Genomic DNA, 25,940 nt, shown 5'->3' with positions numbered 1-25,940 from the left:
TCAGTCAAAGTAATGTTGCACGTATATTAGACGTATATTAAGCTCTCAAAATTTAGAGAATTTTTTTGTTAATAATTTAATTACTAAGTTTTAAAGTTGAACTTCTTTCTTAAAAATTGAAAAAAAAATCTTTCCTAAAAATTTAACTTTTTTTGTTGAGAATTCCGGAATTTCATTGAAAATTCATCTTTTTTAGTTAATAATTCAACCGAACATAGTTTTAGTTTAGGATATACCGATAAGAACAGAACCGATCTTAGCTGCCGAAATTTTTTTTTTCATCAGTACCGGCTCGGAAACCATGGATCTACCTGTTAAAAAGGTGTCCACTTGTGAGTTGCGTGCAGTTATTCGCTTTTTAACTGCAAAAGTGCTTAATGGCAACGAAATTCACACTGAAAAATATCGATTTCACTAGGCATTGAGTCTGAAATTCTGTCAATTGTAAAGCGCCTATCCGCCAAAATGATTTTGTCGACTGCTGCGACTGCGTCATCTGTAATGGCGGTTTTTGGCCTGTCTGCACGCTGCTCATCATGAACTTCTCCGCGTCCCTCGAGAAAATATGCAACTCACAAGTGGACACGTTTTTTCGCAGGTAGCTTCTTGGTTTCCAAATCGGTACTGATGAAAAAAAATTCTGCGGCAGCTAAGATCGGTTCCGCTCTTATCGGTATATCCTAAACTAAAACTATGTTCGGTCCCAGCTCGCTAGATGGCGCTGGAGCAAAACGGCAGACTAAGGAAACTTACTTTTTGAACAACCCTCGTATTACCGAAGTTTATAATTCACCACGCGATCATGTGGACAATGTAGACATATTGGCAACTTGACTCACTACATGGAGGGAAATTTCAAGAGAATAATTCACGGAACTGCTCCTTGATCTTATTTTGGCTTTGGCGCAAGAGCTAAGATCTCGGAAACCTTGCTTTTAAATCAAGGGCCGTTGCTTTAAAAGCAAGGGTTTTGCCTAAAGGCTACGTTACATTCGGGGTTGGGGAGGGGTCATAAAATCAAAGCTTGTTAACAAGTGAGAGTTGGGGAGGGGGAACATTTTCCAAAATCGGTAAAATAGTTTATGGATGATCAGTCAGTCATGAGCATGTCTTTATTTATTTTATTAATCCACAAAAATTGACAGTGTATGAGAGGAGTCGAGGCAGATTATCCTCAGCCTCGCGGTCAGAAGAAGTCACAATCGAGCAAATACATGGTTGGTGGTTGTGGTCTTTTCTTCATGATTGGACTCGTTTGGTTCCCTCTTCTCTTTTTCGCTCTTGGGAGAACAGTGGGTGTAGCAAACCTTCCTTCGGAAGTCTCGTTGAAAATTTCAATTGGGCCTTACGAACCGATTTACTCAATGTCCGCTCAAGACGCGTCTATTTTCCCCTACACCGAAACTGATTACAACAAATTGTATGACATATATGCAAGAGACAGATCAGCGGTGACTTTTCTGGAAAACTATGTCAACACAGATGTTGCTGCCGTTAGGCTCAGCGCATCTTCAGGGAAATTGTGGGCTATTTCTCCCCCAGATAGAGAGAGGTGCGCAAAAAAAACATTTTAGATTAGTGTAATACACCAAACTCTCGGATTCTGTCCCTCCGGTTTCGGTCTTCTGAGAACTGCTGACCCACGCAGTTTTTCTCCGTTGCGGAAAAGCACAGTGCCCTGACTGTTTACGTTTGGATTTCCTCGATTTGTGGCCAAGGTTATTTGCAGGCAACTCTCGATACTTGACTGAAACCGAGAGTTTTTTGTACTTTGATACATCCATGTTTAAAAAAAATACATTTCTCGGCTGTACATTAGAAAACACTACTCCGGCATTAATCGTCTAAAAGAACAACATTGCCTTTTGAGTTGGCTCTTCGTTTAATCCTCAAATGCTAGAACGGGTCCAGGGGACCCGTAAGGTTTTTTCCAAAAAGTTTCATTATTCCCAAATATTTGTTATATGCAATTAGTTTTCATATTTATTTTGACAATGTTCATTTTTGTGAGACTCTGGGCTACGATCTAAAAAAACTAATCCAGGAAAGTCCATTTAAACCGGCGATATTTCAGTTTGAAGTTTGCTCGGGTTTCCTAGACCCATTGTAGGAGGAACGGAAAATTTCGACGTTCTAGCACACTGGACGATTGAGTGCGCACATGCAGCAAAAAAGTTTTGTAATAAGTACTCTCTTGTTTAGTATATTACTTTGATTTGTTGTGAATTCACTCGAATTCACTTAAACTACTTTGAATTCACATTTAAACTTCAGAATCCTTTTGGTAAATCCTTCAAATCCGCTTGAATGACTTTAACTTGCTATAAATCATCGAAATTCCTCTAAATTATCAAAATTTCGCAACAATCCTTCAATCAACAGTCTCCCTTTCAGCGCTCCCAATGGGTGCGCTTATCGCTTGTTAGGAGGCGCTAGCGAACTTACATAAGTGCTCGCGAAATTTGAACCAAAATTAAGCAAAGTAATGTTTTTAAAAGAAAATTATAAAAAATGAGTGGACAAAATATGAAACGTGGATTGCAGCATAATGAAAAGTTAAAGTACAAAGTCGGAAAGTATTATTAAAAAAGAAAAATAAAGGTTTGTTAGAGATGTAAGTTTTGAACAACAGTAAACAATCTATCTTATCTGCTGTTGGTCAAGACTCACCTTCCTGCCAAATATTTCGTTTCTTCTTTAACAATACATTCTAACTTTGCAGTTCATCTTTTTATTAAGTTACAGTCCACGTTTCATGTTTTGTTTAACTCATTTTTTCTAATTTTCTTTAGAAAACTATACCTTTCTTACTTTGTGTTTGAATTACGCGGCCGTTTATGTAAGTTCGGTGGCTCCTCCTAACGAGCGGTCAACTCTCCCATTTGGGGAACTTAACTGCGCTTGCGTCAAGCCGGTACTCCCGAATTGGTGCTGTTGGCGCGCTGAATTTGAATTGTATAAATATTCAAATTTAATATTTATAATAAATAATTATTGGGAAACCCACAAAAAGTAATTTCCTAATTATAAAATAAGATTTCGGAGTGACATAAAAAGACTTTGATTTTAATGAAAAAGACGTTATGAATTCTGAGTTCAGCGAAAGAAATATTTTGTTTATCACAATGATTAATTTCACGTGTCAAGTTTCTAACTCAAATTTTGGTATTTCTGATAATGTGACTAAGAATAAAATCACTAAAATTACCAACAATGAATTAAGAATATAGTTTTTTGTCTAAAGTCAGAATTATTAACATTTTTTGCAATAATTTTTGTTGTCAATAAATACCTTTTACATTACATACATTTTAAATTTCTTTCGATGCATTTTCTAGTAATTATTTATCATGAACATTATAATTGAATATTTATAAAATTTTAAATACGCGCGCTAACAGTAACCAATCGGGTTACCGGCTCGGCGCAATCACAGTTTACAAACTTCCCAAAATAGTGCTTCCTAGAATTCGTTAATTCCCTGAATTTTCAGAATTTCCTGAATTTCAAGAAGAATTCGTGAATTTTCGAGAAATAAAGATATTAAAAGAATTCATAAGAGTTAAAGAATTCGAAGAATTTGAGGAATTCTTAATATTCAAGGAATTCAGAGAATTCGAAATGCTGAAGAAGTTCAGGATATTTACATATTTCATGGAATTCAAACAATTTCAAGGCATTTAGAAAATTCAGAGAAATCATGGACTTTTAGGAATTCGACATATAAAAAATTCTGGGAAATCAGGATGTTCATGTTTTTGCGGGAATTTAGAGAAATCAAGGCTTTCAGTTTATTCGACGAATTATGAGAATTCAGAGAATTGCAGGAATTCAATGAGTTGCGAGAATTTAAGGAATATAAGGAATTCAGGAGGCTTAGAGAATCAGAAAAATTTCAGAATATTTAGTGATTTCAGAGAATTGAAGCATTTTTATAATTTTTACCAAATTTAGAGAATTCCGAATATTTAATGAATTCGAGATATTTTAGTGTATTGTGGACAATTAAGGATTTTCCAGAAACCAAAAAAATCCTTAAATTCTAGGGATTTATGAAAATCAAGAAAAAATCTTCACAGAATTCCAGGGAGTTCAGAACATTATTAAGATTCAAGAAATTCAGAGAATTATTAAATTTCAGCAAATGAAAATATTTAGAAAATTCAGGGAGTTTTTCAGAAGGACTTCAGAGAAATAAAAAAATTCTGAAATTTTCGAGAATTCACAGTATTTAATGATTTGCAAACATTTAAGGAATTTCAGAAAATAAGAAAATTTAGTAATTTCAGTGAATTACGATATTTTCGGGAAATCAGAAATGTCTAGAAATTTAGGGAAAACTGAATTTTTTCAATTCAAAATATTGACAGATTTTAGGAAATTTAAGTAGTTCATAGATTTTCATGAATTTAAAGAATAAAAATTACTCAAATAATTTCAAATATTCAAAGACTTGGGAATTATTATAATTAATTAATGAAATTCCAAATATTCAACGAATTCAAGGAACTGAAGTTATTCCAAAATTTTCATGAATTCAAAGAATTACAAATATTCAAGAAATTTCAGAAAATGGGAGTATTCAAGAATTTCAGTAAATTCAGAGATCTTCGGGAAGTTAGAGAATTCTAGAAATTCAGGAAAAACCAAAATTAAAAAAAAATACAAAATTTTTAGGGTTTTTAGGGAGTTCAAGGTGTTGAGAGATTTTTATGAATTTTAATAATTAAAAGTACTTAACTAATTCAATATATTTTAAATATTTAACGATTTCAGGGAACTGAAGTAATTAAAATTTTTTTAAGAATGCAGGGCTTTCCAAATATTCAAAGACTTGAGGATATTCAAGGATTTTAAGAATTTTAGATCATTCAGGAAATTCAGAGAATATTCTATAAGTTCAGGGAAAATCAAATTTTCCACAAAATTCAGAATATTTATAGGTTTCAGGGAATTAAAAGAATTCAGTGATTTTTAGGAATTTTAAGAATTTAAATTAATCGAAGAATGCAACGGATTCCAAATATTAAAGGACTTTAAAATATTCAAGGAATTTAAGGATTTCAAACAATTTAGGGAACTCAAAGAATTTTGATATTTTGCACTAATTCGGGGAATTCCAAGTACCTGCTCAAGAAATTTTAGGTATTCCGAATATTTAAGGATTCCATGGAGTTCACAGATTTTCAGAAATACAGTGAATTCAATGAATAAGGGGAATTTCGAATATTTAGAAAATGCAGCATATTCAAGGAATTAAATGATTTCAGATAATACAGAGATTTTCAGGGATTCCAGTATATTGCAGGATATTAAGGAATTCAGATAAATTAATGATTTTGAGAGATTTGGATGTTAAAAGAATTTAAAAGAATTCAATGTAAATTAAAAATTATTCAGCTATAAAGAATTCAAAAGAATACAGTGTCAATTAAAAATTATTCAAAATCCACTGGAACCTGGAATTGCGTGAATTGGACCATGCCCGAAAGTATGCATAAATCAAGGCTCCAGTGTAACATACTAAATCTGAGAGTATTAATTACAAAACCTGTCTACTGTGGCCGTTTTAATCGACGAAATAAATAAATGAAATAATAAATGAAAACTCTTAAAGTGGAACTGTTGAACTTTGAACTTTTAAAATTGAAGTTTAAGAGTTTTTAAATTTAAAAATGTTGTATGCAAATGCTCAATAATTTGCACGCATAAAATTTTAGGTACTAACATTTTTCAATGTAAAAAAATACAAATCCATGTTATCATTTTCAAAGCTCTAAATTAAAAGATCAGTTAATAAAATCAAAAAATTTTTGAATTAATAATTTTAAGGAATTTTAAGCTAGAACAATTAAAAAATGAAATTTGTTTAATTGAACACTTCTTTAATTAGAAATTCAATTCTTTTCATTTAAAATAGTTGAAACAGCCTTGAAAAGTTTCAAAATTTTATTTTAAAATCTTGAGAATAAGAAGTTTTTCTAAATTTGTTCAAATTTAAAATTATTTTTGAAATTTTTTCAGAACTTCTAAATATCTGTCAAAATTAATTGAATTTCTTCTACAATTTTCAGAAAATCCTGCAAAATTTAGGAACTTTACTTAAAATTTAGATGTATAAATAACAATTGAACATTTATTATTTGTAGAAGAAATTTAAGTAATTTTAAAAGATATGTAAGAGTTTTGTAAAGATTCAAACTTAATTTAAAACTTGAAATGTTAGCCTAATTTAAAACAAAATGTATATTTTCGCAGATTTCAGACGAAAAACTTAAAATCTTTTCAGGAATTGTGAAAGGTTTCAAAAAAATTAAAATATTTTCTTAAGATTCCTAGGAAAATTAAAAATAATTATTAGGTTGAAAAATTATTTCAAGAAAAATTTTTAATATTTTTCAAGATTTACAATATTTTCAAAAAAAAATTCTGAAAGATTGGATGACTAAGACTTTCAAATTGAAACCGTTTAATTTTTAACGTTAAAATCTAAAAATTCTTCAATATTTAACTGATTAAAAATTGTTTTTTGTTCAGTTTTTAATACTTCATACATTTTATTTATTTATTAAATAAAAATGTTTTGTATCCAAAATTTTTAACTTCAAAGGCTTATACTTTTTTAATTGTTCAAGTCTTTAAGCCAGCATTTTAAAACTGTTTAAATTAAAAATGTTAGCCTAAAAATAAAAATCGAAAATGGAAAATTTTTTAAGCAAAAGATTGATGAATTTCGCATCGTAAAATGAAAAATAGGATAATTGAAAAAGATAAAAATTAAACTGATTATTTAAAAAATTGTTGAAATCGAACTTGTTCAGATTTTTCTTTTACAAATGTCTAAAATTACCGGTCCAAAAATAAATTCACTGTCATTTTATTTTATTGAATATTCCCAGTCTCAAAAAATTCCCGGTCATTTCCCAGTTTCTCCGTCCAGCGGCCACCCTGAGAGATCTTTTTTCAACATGGAGGTATCGACTTGTACAATTGTTAAATTGTAAAATTTGTAAACCTTAAAAATCAATTTTGTCACGTTTCTATAGATTAAAGATGGAACTAGAATCGAATAGTTCAGTAACTGTCCATGTAGAGTGGTCAGTGTCTCGAAAAACTGACGTGAAAGATTTCTCTGGCATTTCTTCTACAACGCGAGATATAAAACTGCCTGCGTATGTAGATGGAAAGCCAAACCCAAAGAGACAACAACTCGTAGACATGTTGTCTCTTGGGAATTCATCAAATCCTAATGTCAATTCGTCAATGCTACTACGCAATGCGTTCCCAAAATTCCTCAAAGTGACGAGTAGAATAACTGACGTTGTTCCACAGCTTATGAGATCGCCACGCTTAAGTAAGTTAAATAATATACGTCTCCAGCTGAAAAGTTCCTGTACAGGAGCCTCGGAGGATCCTGCATCTTTTGGTGCTCGAAATCTATACAAAACTGTACAGCAAAGAAACCTGTAATCGAACCTTTAAATGATCCTGAACAGGTTTCTTGAAAAAATAAATTTAAGTGTAATGTCATGTGCAGGATCTTGTTCCGGATCCTGTACCTGAATGTCAAGAGCCTGCATAAGAAACAATCCGCGATGGTTCGCGAGAAAACCTGTACAGGATAATTAAAAGTTTACTTGGACGGAACAGGATCCTTTGCAGTGTCATGTACAGGATCCACAGAGGATCCTGCACAGGAATGTTTGAAGTTTTAATAAAATGGTTGCACTTCGAAACAAACATATTAATTATCAACCGATAAGATTAATTTTTAACTAAATAGATGAGATCACCATCGCATTAGTAGATTATTTTAATATTTATTTAAAAAGGGAGAAGATCAAACAGTTTTCTACATCGGTTTTTGCTTTGAAAATTAATTTTTTTGTCTTAAAAATTCCACTATTTCTGTTTTAGTGGAAAATTCAACTGTGTGATCAAAAATAAACTTACTTGTTCTAAATTCACATTTTTTGTAGAAAAATTAACTGTTTTGTAGAAAAGCTTACATTTTTGGTTAATTCTTTATCAAAAAGCTTTCTTGGTTAAAAAGTCGTTTTTATTTGTTGTTAAAAATTGTACAATTTACTAAAAATTGAACTATTTCTTTTAAAATCCATGTATATATTTTTTTGTCTTGGTCGTTAAGCTATTTTGGTAGAAAAATAATCATTTTGGTTTAAATAGATGATTTTTTAAAAATTAACATTTTTGGATTGAAAAATACATTGCTTTGTAGAAAAATCGTCGTTTTGACTTGAATGCTCATCTATTTTATTAAGATTTTAACAATTTTTTTATTAATTTTTTTTTTGGCTAAAAGTTATTTTTTACTGAAAATTTAACTATTCTATTTTCGCTCAAAAATTCATCTCTTTTCATTGAAAATTTAACTATTTTTTTTAATAGTCCATCTTTTTTTTGAAAATCCATGTATTTTTAAAAAAACTTTTCTTTTGATGTAAAATCAACCTTTAAAACAATAATTTATCTTTTTGGTTAAAAATTCAAGTATTCCATTAAAAATTTACCCGCCTTTTTTTAATGTATCTTTTTTGTGTTGAAAATTTAACTATTTGTTTCAAAATTCATAAATTATGTGAAAAATTATTTATTTAGGTTGAAAATTAAAATATTTTAGTAAACAAATAAACTTTTCTCTTAAAAATTATCTTTTCTTTGCAAAATTTACATTTTTGTTGAAAATTAAATTGTTTTGTATGAAATTCACTTTTTTTGCTAGAATTTTCAAACATTTGTTTTAATCTTTCTTCTTACTTAAATAATGTATTCTTGTTAAAAAGACGCTATTTTTTGTTCAAAATCAAACAATTTTTTTGAATTATTTTTATTCACTGAAAATTTAACAAAGATATTATTGTTTAACAATTTATATTTTCTAATTCAAAATTGAACTATTTCTTTAGACATCCATGTATATAATCGAAAATTCGTCTTCTTTTATAGAGACTTAATCTTCTAGGTTAATTTTTTTTATTTTTTTGGTTTAAAATTCAACCATTTTATTAAAAATGTCGACATTTAAAAAAAATTATCTTTTTGAAATTAAAAATTGAACTATTTGGTTGAAAATTTTTGCAGAAAATTAATATTTTTGGCTTTAGTTAAAAATTTCACCATTTAATGAATAAAAGTTAGTTTTCTTTGGTTTGAAAATTAAGTTTTTGTACTAAGAACTTAAATTTTCCATTTATTGTTCAAAAACCATTTCTTTTAATTAAAAATTTCAGTATTTTGTTCAAAAATCACCTTTTTGTTCAAAATCTATGTATTTTTGGTTAAAAATTAATTTTTTAAACTGAAATTGCAACTATTTTATTGCAAATAAATGTATATTATTAAAAATTAATATTTTTTTAAATAGAGAATCAATCTTCTGGGTTAATTTTTCATCTTTTTTGGTTGAAAATTTAACTTATTCTTAATTTATCTTTTTAAAGTTAAAATTTATGTATAATTTAAAAAATGATTTTTTTCTTGAAAATGTGACTATTTTGGTAAAAAAATGTAAATTCATGGTTAAAAAGAAACAATTTTATTGAAAATATAAATGTTTGTATTGGAAATTAAACTTATTTTTAAAAAAATAGTCTTTTTGGCTTGAATTAAAAAGTAACCCGCTTTTTTTTAATGTGTCTTTTATGAGTTGAAAATTTAACTATTTGTTTGAAAATTCACGTTTTATGTTAAAAATAATAATTTCGGGTTCAAAATTAAACTATTTTAGCAAACAAATAAACTTTTTGCTTAAGAATAAACTGTTATATTCAAAAATTACATTTTTGTTGTAAATTCAATTGTTTTGTAGAAAATCCGCTATATTTTGCTCGAATTTTCAACCTTAAATAATCTTGAAAATTTGAAGTTGAATAATCTTGAAGAATTATTTGGTTCGATTGAAATTTAATATTTTTAACTCAAATATCAACTATTTCATTTTCGGTTATGAATGTAACTCTTTTAATGGAGGATTTTCCTCTTTTGTGTAAAAATCATGTATTTTGCTTTAAAAAAACGTATATTTTTTTAGAAATTTGTATTTTTTGAAAATTAATCTTCTTTGTTAACAATTTATCCAGTTGGTTGAAAATGTAAATTTTTTATTATAAATGTAACTTTTTTGCATTATTTTTTTAAAGTTTAAAATTGATCTTTGGTTTACATGTATTCTGGTAGAATTTTTTTTTAAGATTAACTCTTCTGGTGGTAAATTGTACTTTTCCGTTTAAAATTCATATATTTTTTGTTTAAAAATTCAATTGTTTCAATCTTTTTTTATTTACTGAAAATCTGTCTTGATTAAAAATTCTTATTTTTTGTTTAATATATAACTACATATTTGAAACATAAAATTTTATCAAAATTCATGTTTTTTTCAATATTTATTTATTTACTTAAAAGTTAAACTATTTCCTTGATAATTAATTTTTTTATTAAAAAATTAATTTCTCTGACCGAAGATTGATCTATTTTACTATTATTACGAAAAATATTTTAGCTCTTCCGACAGATGACGAAGAGGAAGATCCAAAAAAAAAGAGATATCTTTTTCGAAATATTACTTTACAAATATCTTCGACGGATCTGGAGTGTTGTGCAAAACAACAGTGGTGGGTTACAGAAGAAGACGTCGATGATCCGATTTATCAAATACTCCTGAAGAATGTCCCATTGAACGACAAAAAATATATAATGATGTTCCTTTTCAATGAAAAGGCCTTTCCAGAGAGTTTGAGTTTTATCAGCGGAGTTGGGTAAGTTTAATGAATTCAAAACCTACTATCTTAAAGACTTAAATTTTCATTTCCCAAAGATTTCGCAAATATTTAAATAATTTCACAAATATTTAAAAAATATTTCTCAAGCTATCAGAAAGCTTTAACCAAGATAAAACAAAAATTTTAATGATGATTTACTAAATGTTAAAAAAATGTCGGAAAGATTACGGGTCGATTAAAAAATTTTACAAAAGCATAAATGATTAGCCAAAGATTTCAGCAATGTAAAAAATTGCCAAATATTTAAAGAATATTTTAAATTTTTTATAAAGATGATTTTTCAAATATTAAAAAAATTTCACAAAGATTTCAAATAATTGTTAAATTTTACGGATATATTTCAAAGATCTCAAAAACATTTCAATATTTTAAATATTTCGCAAAAATTGCGGATAATTTTAAAAGATTTCACAAAGACTTTTAATGATTTCGCAAAAATTGCTAGTATTTTTAAAGATTTCTAATATTTTGCAAAGATTCAAATAATTTCACAAATATTATCAACAATTTAAAAAATATTTTTAATATTTTACTAATATTTCAATGATTTTTTTAAAGATTTCAACAACTTAAAAAATATACCAAATATTTCAAAAAGATTTCAATGATTTTCGAAAGGATTTAAAGACTTCAAATATTTGCTAAGCGATTTCAATAATTTCACAAAATTTAATAAATATTTCAGGAACATTTTTAATAGTTCGGAAAGATTTGAGTAAGATTTCTATGATTTCGTAAAAATTTTTGATAGATTGAAAATATTTTAAAAAGACATCAATGATATCCCCAAAATTTCAATAATTTATTAAATATTACTACATATTTAAAAAAACATTTTTAATAATTCGCAAAGTTTTGCGCGCGATTAAAAAATTTCTCAAGACTTCAATGATTTTTAAAAGATTTAAATTATTTTTACAAATATTACCAAATATTTTCCAAAGATTTCACAAAGATCTTAAATAAATTTAAGAGATTTCCCAAAAGCAAAAATGATTTTCCAATGATTTATCAAAGATTTAAATAATTTCACAAATGTTTAAAAAATATTTCAAAGATTGCACAAAGATTTACATAATTTCACAAATATTATAAAATATTTCAAAAAGATTTCGGATACGTTTAAAAGATTTCAAAAAGATTTTTATGATTTCGAAAAAATTGCAGCAATTTCAAAAATATACCAAATACTTTCAAAATATTTTCATATGGTTTCACAAAGATTTCAAATATTTTGGATAGATTTTAAATGTTTTATAAATATTTTAATAATTTCTAAAAGATTATAAAGATTTCCATGATTTCGCAACGATTTCAATAATTTTACAAAAATTACTAAATATTTCAGGAATTTTTTAAAGATTTCAGAAAAAATTCACCAATGTTAGAATGATATTCCAAATGTTAAAAAATGGTTTAAAAAAGATTTCAAAGATTTCACAAATATTTCAATGATTTGCCAAAGGTTTCAAGTATTATCGAATATTTCAAAAACTATTTCGCATATTTCACAAAGATGTCGGATAGTTTTAAAATATTTCACAAAGAATTTAATGATTTCAGAAACATTTCAAAGATTTCGTAAAGCTTTTGAATATTTCGCAAAGATTTTAATAATTTCACAAATATTATTAAATATTTCAAAAATGTTTTTTCATATTTTTCAAACATTTTCGAGTTTTAAAATATTTCACAACGAATTTAATGATTTCGCAAAAATTTTAGCAGTTTCAAAAATATAGTAAATACTTCGAAAATATTTTTAAATTATTTCGAAAAAATTTCAAATATTTCGTAAAGCTTTTGAATATTTCGCAAAGATTTAAACAATTTCACAAAGACTTCAATGATTTCCCAAAGACTTCAATAACTATGATCAAATATGGTCAAATATAATCAAATATATTTATAAACTATTGGAAATATTTCGTAAATATTTTCAAAGATTTCGCAATGATTTAAAAAGGTTTAGCAAAAATTTCGGATAGATTAAAAATATTTCACAAAGATTTAATTGATGTCGCAAAAGTTTCAAAAATATAGCAAGTACTTCCAAAATATTTCCAAATTATTTCCCAAACGTTTCAAAGATTTCTTGAAGTTTTTGAATATTTCGTAAAGATTTCTAATATTTCTCCAAGATTTAAACAAACATTATTTAATTAAATTAAATATTTAATATTTAACAAACATTTCAATAATTTTGCAAATATTATATTAAATATTTCAAAAATATTTCGCATATTTCAACAATATTTTGGAAAGTTTAAAAAGATTTCACGAAAAATTTAATAATTTCCCAAAAATTTCAACAGTTTAAAAAATATAGCAAATATTTTAAAATTATTTCGCGCAAACATTCCCAAACAAAGATTTCGTAAAGTTTTTGAATATTGCTCAAAAATTTCTAATATTTCCTAAAGATTTAAATAATTTCAAAAAAAATATATTAAATATTTCGTATATTGCACAAATATTTTGGAAAGTTTTAAAATGTTTTTCAAAGAATTTAATGATTTCGCAAAAGTTTAATAAATATAGCAGATGCTTCCAAAATATTTTCAAATTATTTCCCAAACATTTCAAAGATTTCTTAAAATTTTCTTAAAATTTTTGAATATTTCGCAAAAATTTCTAATACTTCGCCAAGATTTAAACAATTTCACAAATATTATCAAATAGTTAAAAATATTTATAATATTTAACAAAGATTTCAATCATTTCAATAGATTTCACAAAGAATTGAATGATTTCGCAAAAATTTCAACAGTTTAAAAAATATAGCAAATATTTTCAAATTATTTTCAAATTATTTCGCGCAAACATTCTCAAACAAAGATTTCGTAAAGCTTTTGAATATTGCGCGAAAATTTCTAATATTTCCTAAAGATTTCAATAATTTCAAAAAATATTATATTAAATATTTCGCATATTGCACAAATATTTTGGAAAGTTGTAAAATATTTTTCAAAGAATTGAATGATTTCGCGAAAATTTCATAAATATAGCAGATACTTCCAAAATATTTTCAAATTATTTCCCAAACATTTCAAAGATTTCTTAAAGTTTTTCAATATTTCGCAAAGATTTAAACAATTTCACAAGTATTATCAAATAGTTAAAAATATTTATAATATTTCACAAAGATTTCAATAATTTCATAAATATTATATTAAATATTTCAAAAATATTTCCCATATTTTACAAATATTTTGGAAATATTTAAAAGATTTCGCAAAGAATTTAATGATTTCGCAAGGATTTCACTGATTTCCCAAATATGTCAACAACTTAAAAACTATACCAAATATTTCAATCTTTTCAAAAATTTTATCAAATATTTACAAAATATTTGAAATATTTCGGAATGATTAAGAATATATCACAAGGACATCAATTATTTCAGTGACAATTTCACTAGTTCAGTTTAAAAGAGTGAATTTACAGGCAGTCTTAAGTGAATCTTTGCTGTTTTAACTATATTTTTAATTATTTTTCTAAACAGAATTTTGGGTATGTATTCGCTCTTTTTGTACGTGATAAGTCAGTTGATAAGGAGAGGAGTCAGCGATGTTGCGCCAAAGATCATGTTCGACGATCTTCCCTACGTTGACAGAATTCTTCGATTATGTTTGGATATTTATCTTGTTCGAGAAAGTAAAGATCTGTGCCTTGAAGAAGACCTCTTCGCTAAACTTATTTTCCTCTATAGATCTCCGGAAACGCTGATTCGGTACGATACCAAATTTTACTATTATTTTATTTAACAATGATTTTAATTTTAATTTTATTCAATAATATTTTATTAAACAATATATTTTATTATATTATATAATATTATTTATATTTATATTATTTATATAATATTTTAATTATTATTAAGTTAAATTTTTTAATTTAAGAAATTTTTTTTATTAGTGGAAAAGATGAAACAAAATGGTTCCTTGTAAATTTTTTTATTAGTTTTTTTTACATGTTTTAAATTACTTGAAGTCGTGAAAAAAAGAATTTCGAAAAAATATGTCTTCAAATAATGTATCTAACAGTGATGGTAAGTTATTTTTTGAAAAAAATGGGTCTCATTATCGTTACAGTTTAAAAATTTAATTTTTTCTTATTCAATTTGAAAAGAAAATAACTATCGTTGCTTTTTTAATTATTTTGTTTTTCTGTTTGAGAGGGAAAATATCTTTTAAAACAAAATAAAAATGTCGAATAAGTTTTTATTTTTCTACAGAATTCTTGAAAAAATTGAGAAAGATTTTTCAATATTGCAGATTTACTGAAAAAGAATCTTCAAATTTTATTATTTTGTAGGATTTTACAAAGTTTCAGGAAAATTTAGAGTCAGTTTAAAAGATATTTCGGAATTTTGGAAGATATTGAAAAATATTTTTAAACTTTTAGAAATCTTGTAAAGTTTTAAAATACTTTGCTTGAAAAGTTTTTAGAGTCGTATGTATCTTTTAAAAATTGTTTCGACATTTTCAAAAATTTTTTCAAATCTTCTTCAAGTTTTTCCAAAAATCAGGTTTTTCAAAAAAGAAATAATTTTAAATTTTCTTCGGAATCCCAAGAAAAAAATTGTATATCTTTAAATCTTTTAAATGAATCAAATTTTTCCTAAATTTAAGAAAACACCGTGAAATTAAAAAATGGTGAAAATCTTCCAAATTCTTTTTTGACAACTTTATGAATCTTTTGAAATGTTTTGACTTTTTAAAAAATATTCTCTTTAAATTATTTTACAAAATTAATAGTTCCTTTTAAATTTCCTCAAGAATTCTAAAAAAATTATTTTCTGGAAAACTTTCAAAAATCCTTTAAAAAACTTCAAAAATTTATTTCAAAATTTAAAAAATCTGCATTTTGTTAAAAATTTCTGGAAATGTTTTAAAACTTTAGATTTAGGTTTCTGCGAAAGTTTTTAATCGTAAGAAGATCCAAAACATTTAAAAACAGTGCAGAAAAGTAAAAAATATTTTCAAAAAATTGAAAATTATTACCTGATTTAAAAAAAATTGTAATCAAAATTTCTAAGTTTTGCAAGATTACAAAATTCTGGAAAAATTTTCAGAAAGCCTAAAAGATTTTTGAAGTTTCAAAAAGTTTCCGGAAATCGACAAAATATTCCGAAGATTCCGAGGAAAAATCAAAATGGATTTTTGGTTTGAAAAATTAGATTTCTGATACATAATATTCAAAAAGATTGCAAAATATTCGGAAAGATTTTCAAAATTGTCGAAAAAGAATCGGGAAAATTCTAAGGCCATTTTATTAATTTTGAAAATTCGTAGAAAAAATTCGAGTTAGTTTCTAAAAGTCCGAAAAATCTTTTAAACTGACTTGAATTTTTCATAAAGTGAAGCTAAATCCTGTAAAATGAAAAATGTTTTCCCACAATTTTTTAGATTCTTTCTTGACATATTTCTTTCATTTAAAAAAATATAACCTTAAATACAAATTTAAAACAAAAGAATTCTGAATATTTTGGATTTGAGTGTTAAAAATTTTTTATCAAATAAATAGTTGTTTGAAATTGTATTTTGTATTAAAATTTGTGTTTCTCCTCAAATTTTGCAAGATTTAAACTTAGAAATGATAATGATAATGACAACTGAAAATCGCAGAATTTTGATTCAAAGACAAAAAAATATTCTTCAATATGCAGGGTGGCCGCTCGACCGGGAAAACCGAGAATTTTTTTTTTACCAGGAATTTAAAAAAATTTGATTAAAAAAATTCGTCTAACTTTGATTTCAACCGTTTTTTTTCAAATAATTAGTTAAATTTGGATCTTTTCCAATTATATTATTCAGTTTAGAATGCCTAATTCGAAAATCTTTCTCTTTAAAAATTTTCCATTTTAAATTTTCAAGCGTTTAAAATCGCAAATTTTGTATCAAAAAATTTTTTAGTTAATTAATAATTTTTAAAATTGAATTGTACTTTTAGATTTATAAAATAAATAATAATTGCTTGTACAAAACGATTCGGCATTAGTTCACAATTTTCAAACCATTCAATTTGAAATTTTTCAATTAAGAAAAAGAACAATTACTTAATAATTAGAAATATCTGATTGTTCATTTAAAATCAATAAGTATAAATTAAATATTGAAAAGTAAACAAAAAAACTAAACTTTGAACGTTACAATTTTACTGTTGGATTAAAAAAAATTAATTTGTAAGTAAAATTGTTGAATTTTGATGCATAAATAACATTTGAACGCCTATTATTCTTAGAAAAAATTCGAGTAAGTTAAAGAGATATTTAGAAGATTTGAAAAAATTAATTTAAATTTTGAGATGATTTTAAATAATTTAAAACAAAATGTAGATTATGGCAGATTTCGGACAAAAAATTCGAATAATTTTAAAAGATATTTAGAAGTTGTAAAAAACTTTTAATAATATTTTTAAATTTGAAAAATTTTGAAGCAACCTGTGGATGTTTCAAGCTCCTGAAATAAAATTTCGAAGTATTTTAAGGATTTTAAAACTATTTCAAATAAAAATAATTTAACTTTCAATTTGAACAGATAATTTTTAATCTTTTACAAATTTATAGTTGGAGCTGGGATTTATACAGAATTATAATAATTTTGACTTGGGACCGGAAATTTTCAAATCTTAACAAAATTCCGAGCTAATACTGGAAGTTCTCGAAAGGGACAAAATTCTGAGTTGAAGCAGTGAATTTTTAAATTTGAATAAATTTTGAGCTGGAAAAGGGAATTTTTTAATAGAATGAATTCTAATTCTAAGTTGTAAAGGGATATTTTCGAAAAAAATTTGAAATTATGAATTGGAACAGGGCATTTTACAAAAAGTTCTTATTCTTAGTTGAAAAGTTTTAGTAGCTTCCATTTCATAATTTATTTTCAAAATTAATTGAAAATTTTTAACTTCTATTCGTAGCAAAATTTCGGTGCAAAATATAGATTTTGGCAGATTTTGAACAAAAAATTTAGAAGCATTTTAAGAATTTTGATTGGCTTCAGAAGAATAAAAAACATTTCTTAGGAACATTGAACATTATTTTTTCATTTGAAGAAACCAAATTTAAGAGAATATTTTGAAAGATTTATAACGATTTACAAAATTTTTAAAAATGAATCTGGAAGATTTAAAGAAAACTATTTAAAATTAAAATAATTAATTTTTTAATTTGAATAGGGACCAGAATAATAATAATTCTGACTTGGAACTGGAAATTTGCAAATTTTAACAAATTCCGAGCTAGTAATGGAAATTTTTGAAAAGGAACGAAACTCTTAATTGGAACAGGAAATTTTTCCATAGAATTCTAATTCTGAGTTGAAGCAGGGAATTTAACAATTTTAACAAATTCTAAGTTGAAACTGGTTTCAAAAGAATTATAATTATAATTATAAATAAAGAATTATAATTTGTCTTAGAACAGGGATTTTAAAATTCAAATAATTTCCGAGCTGAAATAGGGAATTTTTTTAAAGAATGAATTCTAATTCTCAATTGAAACGGGATATTTTTTAGAACAAAAAATATGAATTGGATCCGGGAATTTTACAGAAAAATTCTAATTCTTAGTTGTAACGGAGAATTTTCTTAAGGAATTAAAATTCTGGATTTCAACAGGGAATTTTTAATAAATTTTGAATTCAAACAGGTATTTATTTAAAATAATTATAATTTCTCTTGAAACAGCGAATTTTAAAATTTAAATAACTTCCGAGCTGGAACAGGGAATTTTTTAAAAGAATAAATTCTAATTCTAAGTCGAAATGGAATATTTTCGTTAAAAAAAATTAAATTATGAATTGGAACATGGAATTTTACGGAAAAATTGTAAATCTTAGCTAAAATGTAGTATTTCCTTAAAGAATTAAAACTTTGGATTTAAACAGGGAATTTTTAGTTTTTAATCAATTTTGAGTTCAAACTGTTATTTGTTCAACAAAAATGATTATTTCTCTTGAAACAGTGAATTTTAAAGTTTAAAAAATTTTCGAGCTGGAACAGGGAATTTTTTCAAAGAATAAATTCTAATTCTAAGTCGAAATGGAATATTTTCGAGAAAAAAAATTAAATTATGAATTGGAATAGGGAATTTTATAGAAAAATTTTTATTCTCAGTTTAAACGGAGAGTTTTCTTTAAAAATTCAGATTCTCGATTTCAACAGGGAATTTTTTATTTTTAATCAATTTTGAGTTCAAACTGGTATATATTCAAAAGAATTATAATTTCTCTTGAAACATTAAATTTTAAAATTTAAATAATTTCCGAGCTGGAACAGGGAAATTTTTAAAAGAATTTATTATAATTCTAGGTTGAAAAGGGGTATTTCTTGCGAAAAAAAATTAAATTTGTATTTGGAACAGGCAATTTTACGGAAAAATTCGAATTCTTAGCTAAAATGGAGAATTTTCTTGAAGAATTAAAACTCTCGATTTGAACAGGGAATTTTAAATGTTTTAATCCATGTTGAGTTGAAACTGGTATTTATTAAAAAAGAATTATAATTTCTCTTAACACAGGGAATTTTTAAATTTGAATAATTTCCGCGTTGGAACAGGGAATTAAAAAAAATCTAATTCTAAGCTGAAACGGGATATTTTCGAGAAAAAAAATAAATTATGAATTGGAACAGGGAATTTTATAGAAAAATTCTAATTCTCAGTTAAAAAGGAATATTTTCCTAAATAATTAAAATTCTGGATTTCAACAGGAAATTTTCCATTTTTAACCAGTTCTGAGCTGGAATTGGAATTTATCCAGAAGAAAAGCAATTCTCAATAGAGAATTGAATTTTGAAACAAAATTATTATTCTGTGTTGAAACCAAGTATTTTTTCTGAAAAAATTGAATTATGAATTGGAACAGGCAATTTTACAAAAAATTCTGATTCTTAGAATTGGCTGAAATGGTGAATTTTCGGAAAGAATTAAAATTCGGATTTTGAACAGGGAATATTTGGAAAAGGATTAAAATTTCTGATTTAAACGGGGAATTTTCAATTTTTAACTAATTCCGAGCTGGAATTAGAAATTAAAGATGCTTAAAAAAAAGTTTATCTGCAATTCATTTAAAATTCTTCAGTTGAAAAGTGTCAGTAGCTTCCATTTTATGCGTGTAAATTATTAAACATTTTAATGCAAAATCGTTGAATAACACAATTTTTAAAGTTGACTTTTAAAAGTTTCAAATTAAAGAGTTTCACTCCGTGCGATTTCATTTGCTGTTCTGTTTTTATTACATCGAATGCAATAATTTCTAGATTTAGTGATCGATTTTTTAAATTTCATTGATCGTGAAAAATGTTTGCGAACCGGGAAACCCCGGGAATTTTTTTCTTTGATCAAAACGGCCACCCTGAACCCTTTTTCTTGAAATTCTTTATCTACTAGCAGACTCGGTGATGCTTGTCTGTGTTTTAGTTATAATACGTTGAATTTATATTATACTGAACTTGGCGCCATCTATTGACTGCTTACCCAACCTAGATAGCGTAAAAATATTAAAGTGTTGGTCAACAAACTAACTTACACCGCCATCTGTTAGAAAATTATGGATTATACAAATAAAAACATTTAATTAGCAATAAAAAAAATATTGAGGTAATTAATCCAGATAAAAAGTATCCTATCCTTTAAGTTTGACCAAATTACATACAGCCTTCAATATTTTATCGAAATCGGTTAAGTAGTTTCGGAGTTTAGTGGCGACAAACATCGTGACACGGGATTTTTAGATATATAGATTAACATTCCAATAATTTCCTAGGTGGACTAGACCGCCGAATCCAAGTGTACGCTCTGGAAATGAAGATGATGAAGATGATGATGATGTAATTGCAAATGATGATGATGATGATAATGTAAATAGGCCGCTACATGAAGGTAGATGAAAAACGTGATTGGCAGGTTGCCAATAATTTAAGAAAAGAATTTTTTATTCTTGGCTAATCAAAAAAAAGGTACAGTTTCAGAAAGATGTTTTTCCCAAATTCTGACAATTTTGGTGAAAATGTATACTTTGAGCGCTTTTAAGTCATGAACTACGTTTGCCAAATAATTAAACTTAGGCTCTATCATTATGAATTGTGTGTTATTCCCTTTTTTTTTTTGCAAAAATGAATTTAAAATTGATTACATATCTGCTAGTGTCAAAAAATTAAAAGAAATATCTGAATGATTCTACGTAAGGCTTACATTTGTAATCCTAATTAATTATTGTGAAGATGAATGTTTCTATAGGCTTATTTTTTATATCTGTTTGGGTCAGATTTAATTTATTTAATACTTTTTACTAGTTTACGTGAAGTTTTGTGATATTTTTTTTCTTAATCGCTGCAAGTTTATTTTTTTATAGTTTGAAAATAGATGAGAGAACAAAATTCGACCGTGGCTAACGTTCTAAGTACTTGAATTTGTTTTATTATTAATGCCTGATTAATTATTAAGGTAGGAATAATTTGAGCATTGGGAAAATTAATTTAACTTTTATTTTTAATTCACATAAGTACTGTTATCGCGGACACTTATTGATAAGTTTTGTATGCCTTATTATTTCGTTTTTCAACTATGTTGTTTCAAAATTAATTGTATTCGTTAATTTATTATGCAAACAATTTTTGTAAATATATTTCAAATATAATATTACATAAAAATAAAAAATGTAGAATTTATTTATTCCTAATGATGGTGCTTTTTATAATATTAATACTTTTTTAAAACTATTATTGGTTCTCCGGAATTGATGTGCTTGCGGTTTTTCCAAATAAATAAATGAAATAAAGTCGAAATAATTTTTTACGCCAGATAAACGTAAAGAAAAGAATTCGAATTTTTTTCTGGTATGAAAAATTCATTTCAATTAAAATCTGTTTATAAGTTCGTTTAAAAAATTGGTTATGTTGCAGTAATAAAAAAATTTAATTTAATTAAAGAATTAAATCTTTATTTTTATTAAAAATATTTTCTCTTCTTTAAATATATTTAAATATAAAAAAGATGAATACGAACTATTTTTAGCTTTATAAAATTATAATTGTAAACTCCGTTTTACTGGTCTCGTATTTTTTTGAGATTTTCGGAGAAAAAGGATTTTAATAAAAAATGAAAAATTAGAAACACTATTTTTTTAAGTTTTGTTTATCCTTTGAATTTTATATAAACATAACTTTCAAATAATGAAATTCAAAAATTAAATTAAAATTCGTATTTTACGTGAGAAAAAGTAACTTTATTTTCCAATGTTAATTAAAAAGTAGTATTTTTGCAACAGATGATAAATCACAATTTTAAAATATTTTCATTATACAATTTGAATTGGAATCATTATTTTTTTAACCAAAACTAACTTAAAAATGATAAATCTTGAACAAAAAGATTTAGAAAATACTATTTTAATTAATTAATATTACCAAATTAATAATTTAATTAATTGAGCTTTTTCAATTAAAAATATAATTTACAATAAAAACAAACATGAAATTGCTAAAATTTAATTTAAAAAATTTATTTACAGCAAGAAATTTTCAACTAATAGTTCAATTTTAAAGAAAAAAAATGTTTTCACTTGAAATAATCAATCATCAACGAAAAAAATGACTTTTTAACAAAAGGAGTTCCACTTTTAAATAATATTTTGATCTTTAAACAAACAAAATTTTTACATAGTTATTACATAAAATTTTTAAATAGTTGAATGTTTAACTAAAGAGATAAATTTTCAAGTAAGTATATGAATTTCCAAATGAAAAAGATGGATTACTTTTTATATAGTTGAATTTTTAAGAATAAAATATAGATTTATAACAAAAAAATTAAAAAGTTGAATTTAGAGTTAAAAAATTAATTTTCAGGCAAAAATCAAACTTGCAACCAAATGTTTAAATTATGAACCATGAAAGATAAATCATAAAATAAGAGAAATTTTGACAACTTGTCGCGTTTTTAATAAAATAATGAAATTTTCAATCAAATAGTTGAATTTTCTACTTAAAATTATAAGTTTTGAACCAAAAGCAAATATTCGAATTTTTCGTGTTAAAAATTAATTTGTAAGAATAAAAAAAAAATTATCAAATAATTTTCCAGCAAAATAGTTAAATTTTCAACCAAAATATGAATTTTCTACAAAAAACGTCTATTTTCAACCCAATAGGTTAATTTTCTACTAAATTCTCAAATTTTCAAGCTAAAGATGAGTTTTGAACAAAACTAAAATTATAAATTAATTAAAAATAAAAAAATATCTGCAATATATTAAATAAAAATAAATAATAAAATATTAATTAATCAAATAAACAAAAAATAATTTGTTGCAAAATAGATCTCAACAAAACATGTGATAATTAATACTTCAACAAAACATTTTAATTTGAAAAAGACGAATATTTAACAAATTAAATTTCTAAAAACAAAAGTCCATTTTCAAGTTAAAGATGAATTTTGAACAAAACGATTCAATTTTTTATCCGAAAATATAAATTTTAAAATAAAATTATAAATTATTCAATAAACTAAATAATATAAGAAATGTAACAAGAAATGTAAAAGTTAATTTTAAAGTTGATAAAATAATTTTCAGTCAGAAAATCAATTTTTAGGCCAAACATGGAATAGTTGGAGTTTCATTAAAGAAATTTATTTACAACAAGAAATTTTCGACTAATAGTTAAATTTGAAAAAAAAGATTTTCATTTAAAATAATGAATCAACCAAAAAAAAATGAATTTTAATCAAAGTAGTTCCACTTTCAACCAAGCACTCGAAGTTTAAATCAAAAAAAGGTTTTTCCTTCAAATTGTAAACTTTCGAAGTGAAATTTTTCACATTGCAGGATCAATTTATAAAGAGAGTCTTCAATTTTTGCCCGAACTAGCAAGAATTAATCGTTTTGGTAAGTTTTGCATTTATCTAATAGCATTTTTATTAGTAATTAAGAATAAAGATACTTGAAAAATTATTTTTCTATGTTTTTTACATGTTACAAAATTAATCAAAATATTCCCAAGCCATGAGAAATATATAGTTGATAAAAAAATAATCTACTAATTTTATCGAATCGTAAGTAAATTAAAAAAAAGAAAATGTCGCCACAATGAAGAAACTTCTGTTCATCATATGTCGGTGAGCGATCATTTATGTTTAAAACGTTTTCGAAATTTCTGTTTTTTTTTACAAAAAAAAAATTTTTGAATTCAGAAATGACAAAAGAATTTTTTCACGTGAAAGAGGTTTTCAACTGGTAAAAATACTTTGGAAAAAATTCGGTAAGTCTCACATTTGTGATTATCGAAACTAATATAATTTTGTTGAAACTTATTTATACGTTAAAAAATTATTTCCTCGATCTTGTAGGTTTCGAAAGTATTTTTTAAAAACAGGGGTCGATTAAACGTAAATTAAAGATGAAAAAGCTACAAAAAATTGAAATGGCGTTTCTAAAAAAATGTTCTTTGTATTTTTCGAAGAAAACCTTTTTTTTAAATTTAGACTACTCTTTTGTTAATAATTTAATAATGAATCATTATTACTGACTCTAAATTTCACCATTGTGACCGAAAGGCGAAATAAGTGGAATTTTCGATCAAAAAGGAATTTTTACGCAAAGAGAGGAATTTCCAACATAAATAAACTAATTGAATAAAAAAATTAATTTTTATCGAAACAATTGTATTAAAAACCAAATAGCCAAAAAATATAAATTTTTCGGTGGCAGTTGAATTTTTAAAAATGACTTTAATAAAATTCTTAACTTTTCCAAAAATAATTAGATGTTTAACAAAATAGCTTATTTTTTAGCCAAATAAATTCAAAGAAATATTTGAATTTCCAAGAAAAAAGGCACATTTTTTATAAAAGAGTTGAAGTTTTTAACAAAAAAGAACATTTTCAATCAATAAAGATAAATTTTTAACAAGATAGATGAATTCTCAACAAAAAAGTTGAACTTTCAACAAACAAGAATAATTTTCTACCAAAAAAGACGACTTTTTAACATAATATATTAATATTTTTACCAAATAGTTGAATTTTTTACAAATATTTTTTTTAATCAGTGCAATATACAAGATAAAGTTTTAACCAAAAATAGAACAGGTTAATTTTCAGATAAAAATTCGGTTAAAAAAATAATTCTAAACCACCAAAAAACCAATTTTCAATAAAACTGTTAAATTTTCAAAAAAGAAAATTAATTGTCGACTAAGAAGACTAATATTCTATCAGAAAAGGTCAATTTACAACTTATGCAATATACAGGATAAAACTTCAAGCAAATCCGAAACATTTACATTTTCAGAATTAAAAAAAAAAAAACGATTGTTTTAGAAAAAGAAAAACGATGTTTCAAGAAAGTTGTCAAATACCTATTCCAAAAGATTAATTTTTGACAAAGAAGATTAATGTTTTCTAAAAAAGAAAAAAAAATTTTGAACAAAATACATGAATTTTCAACCAAATAGTTGAATTTTGAAGCGAATAAAATGAACTTTCTACAAAAAAGTAAAACTTTTTCACATACAAGTTTTTATAGTAGCAAATCTTTTCAACCAGAACGTTGAACTTTCAAACGAAAAAGATAAATTCTTAATAATAAAGTTAAATTTTTAACTAAAAAAAGATAAACTAAATCAAATATAAATCATTTCTCAAAGAATTAAAAAATTTCACAGAATATTTCGCAAAGATTATTCACAAAGATTTCCCAAAGATTTCAATATTTTCACAATAAATTACCGTGTATTGCAAAAATATTTCGCAAACATTTAAAAATAATTCACAAAGCTTTCATCAAGATTTTGGAAATATTTTACAGAAATTTCAATGATTTTTCAAAGATTTCTGATAAATTTGAAAGATTACACAAAGATTTCCATGATTTCCCAAAGATTTCAAAGTTTTCAGATATATTAAAAAGTCTTCACGGACTTCATTCATTTTCTAGAAAATTTTAATAAATTCGTAGGTATTACCAAATATTACAAGAATATTTAAAGATTAAAAAAAAAAAAATTGTTAAAAAATATTTCACAAATGATTTAAGATAGATTTCAAATTTTTTATTGTTTCCAAATTACAGGGCAGAAGTTAAAAAGGCACTGATTTAAATTTATTTTAACGAAAATATACATACAAACCTGAAAATA

The 25,940-nt window shown here is 25.0% G+C and overlaps 1 protein-coding gene across 9 annotated transcripts in view; it reads left to right on the top strand.

Moving 5' to 3' along the window:
* Positions 1-20,934, top strand: part of LOC117168304 (piezo-type mechanosensitive ion channel component) — a 230,011-nt gene extending 209,077 nt beyond the window's left edge. For all 9 annotated transcript variants that reach the window (XM_033353858.1, XM_033353856.1, XM_033353854.1 and 6 more), the window contains 5 exons: positions 1,146-1,552; positions 7,047-7,354; positions 10,520-10,775; positions 14,305-14,532; positions 20,567-20,934. In XM_033353858.1, the coding sequence (XP_033209749.1) occupies positions 1,146-1,552; positions 7,047-7,354; positions 10,520-10,775; positions 14,305-14,532; positions 20,567-20,690 (1,323 nt within the window). In that variant the 3' untranslated portion in view covers positions 20,691-20,934. The remainder of the gene's footprint in view (positions 1-1,145; positions 1,553-7,046; positions 7,355-10,519; positions 10,776-14,304; positions 14,533-20,566) is intronic.
* The last annotated feature ends 5,006 nt before the right edge of the window (positions 20,935-25,940 follow it).

This window comes from Belonocnema kinseyi, chromosome 2 (assembly GCF_010883055.1).
Source record: "Belonocnema kinseyi isolate 2016_QV_RU_SX_M_011 chromosome 2, B_treatae_v1, whole genome shotgun sequence".
NCBI lineage: Eukaryota > Metazoa > Arthropoda > Insecta > Hymenoptera > Cynipidae > Belonocnema > Belonocnema kinseyi.
This window is presented reverse-complemented; position numbering and strand designations above follow the sequence as displayed.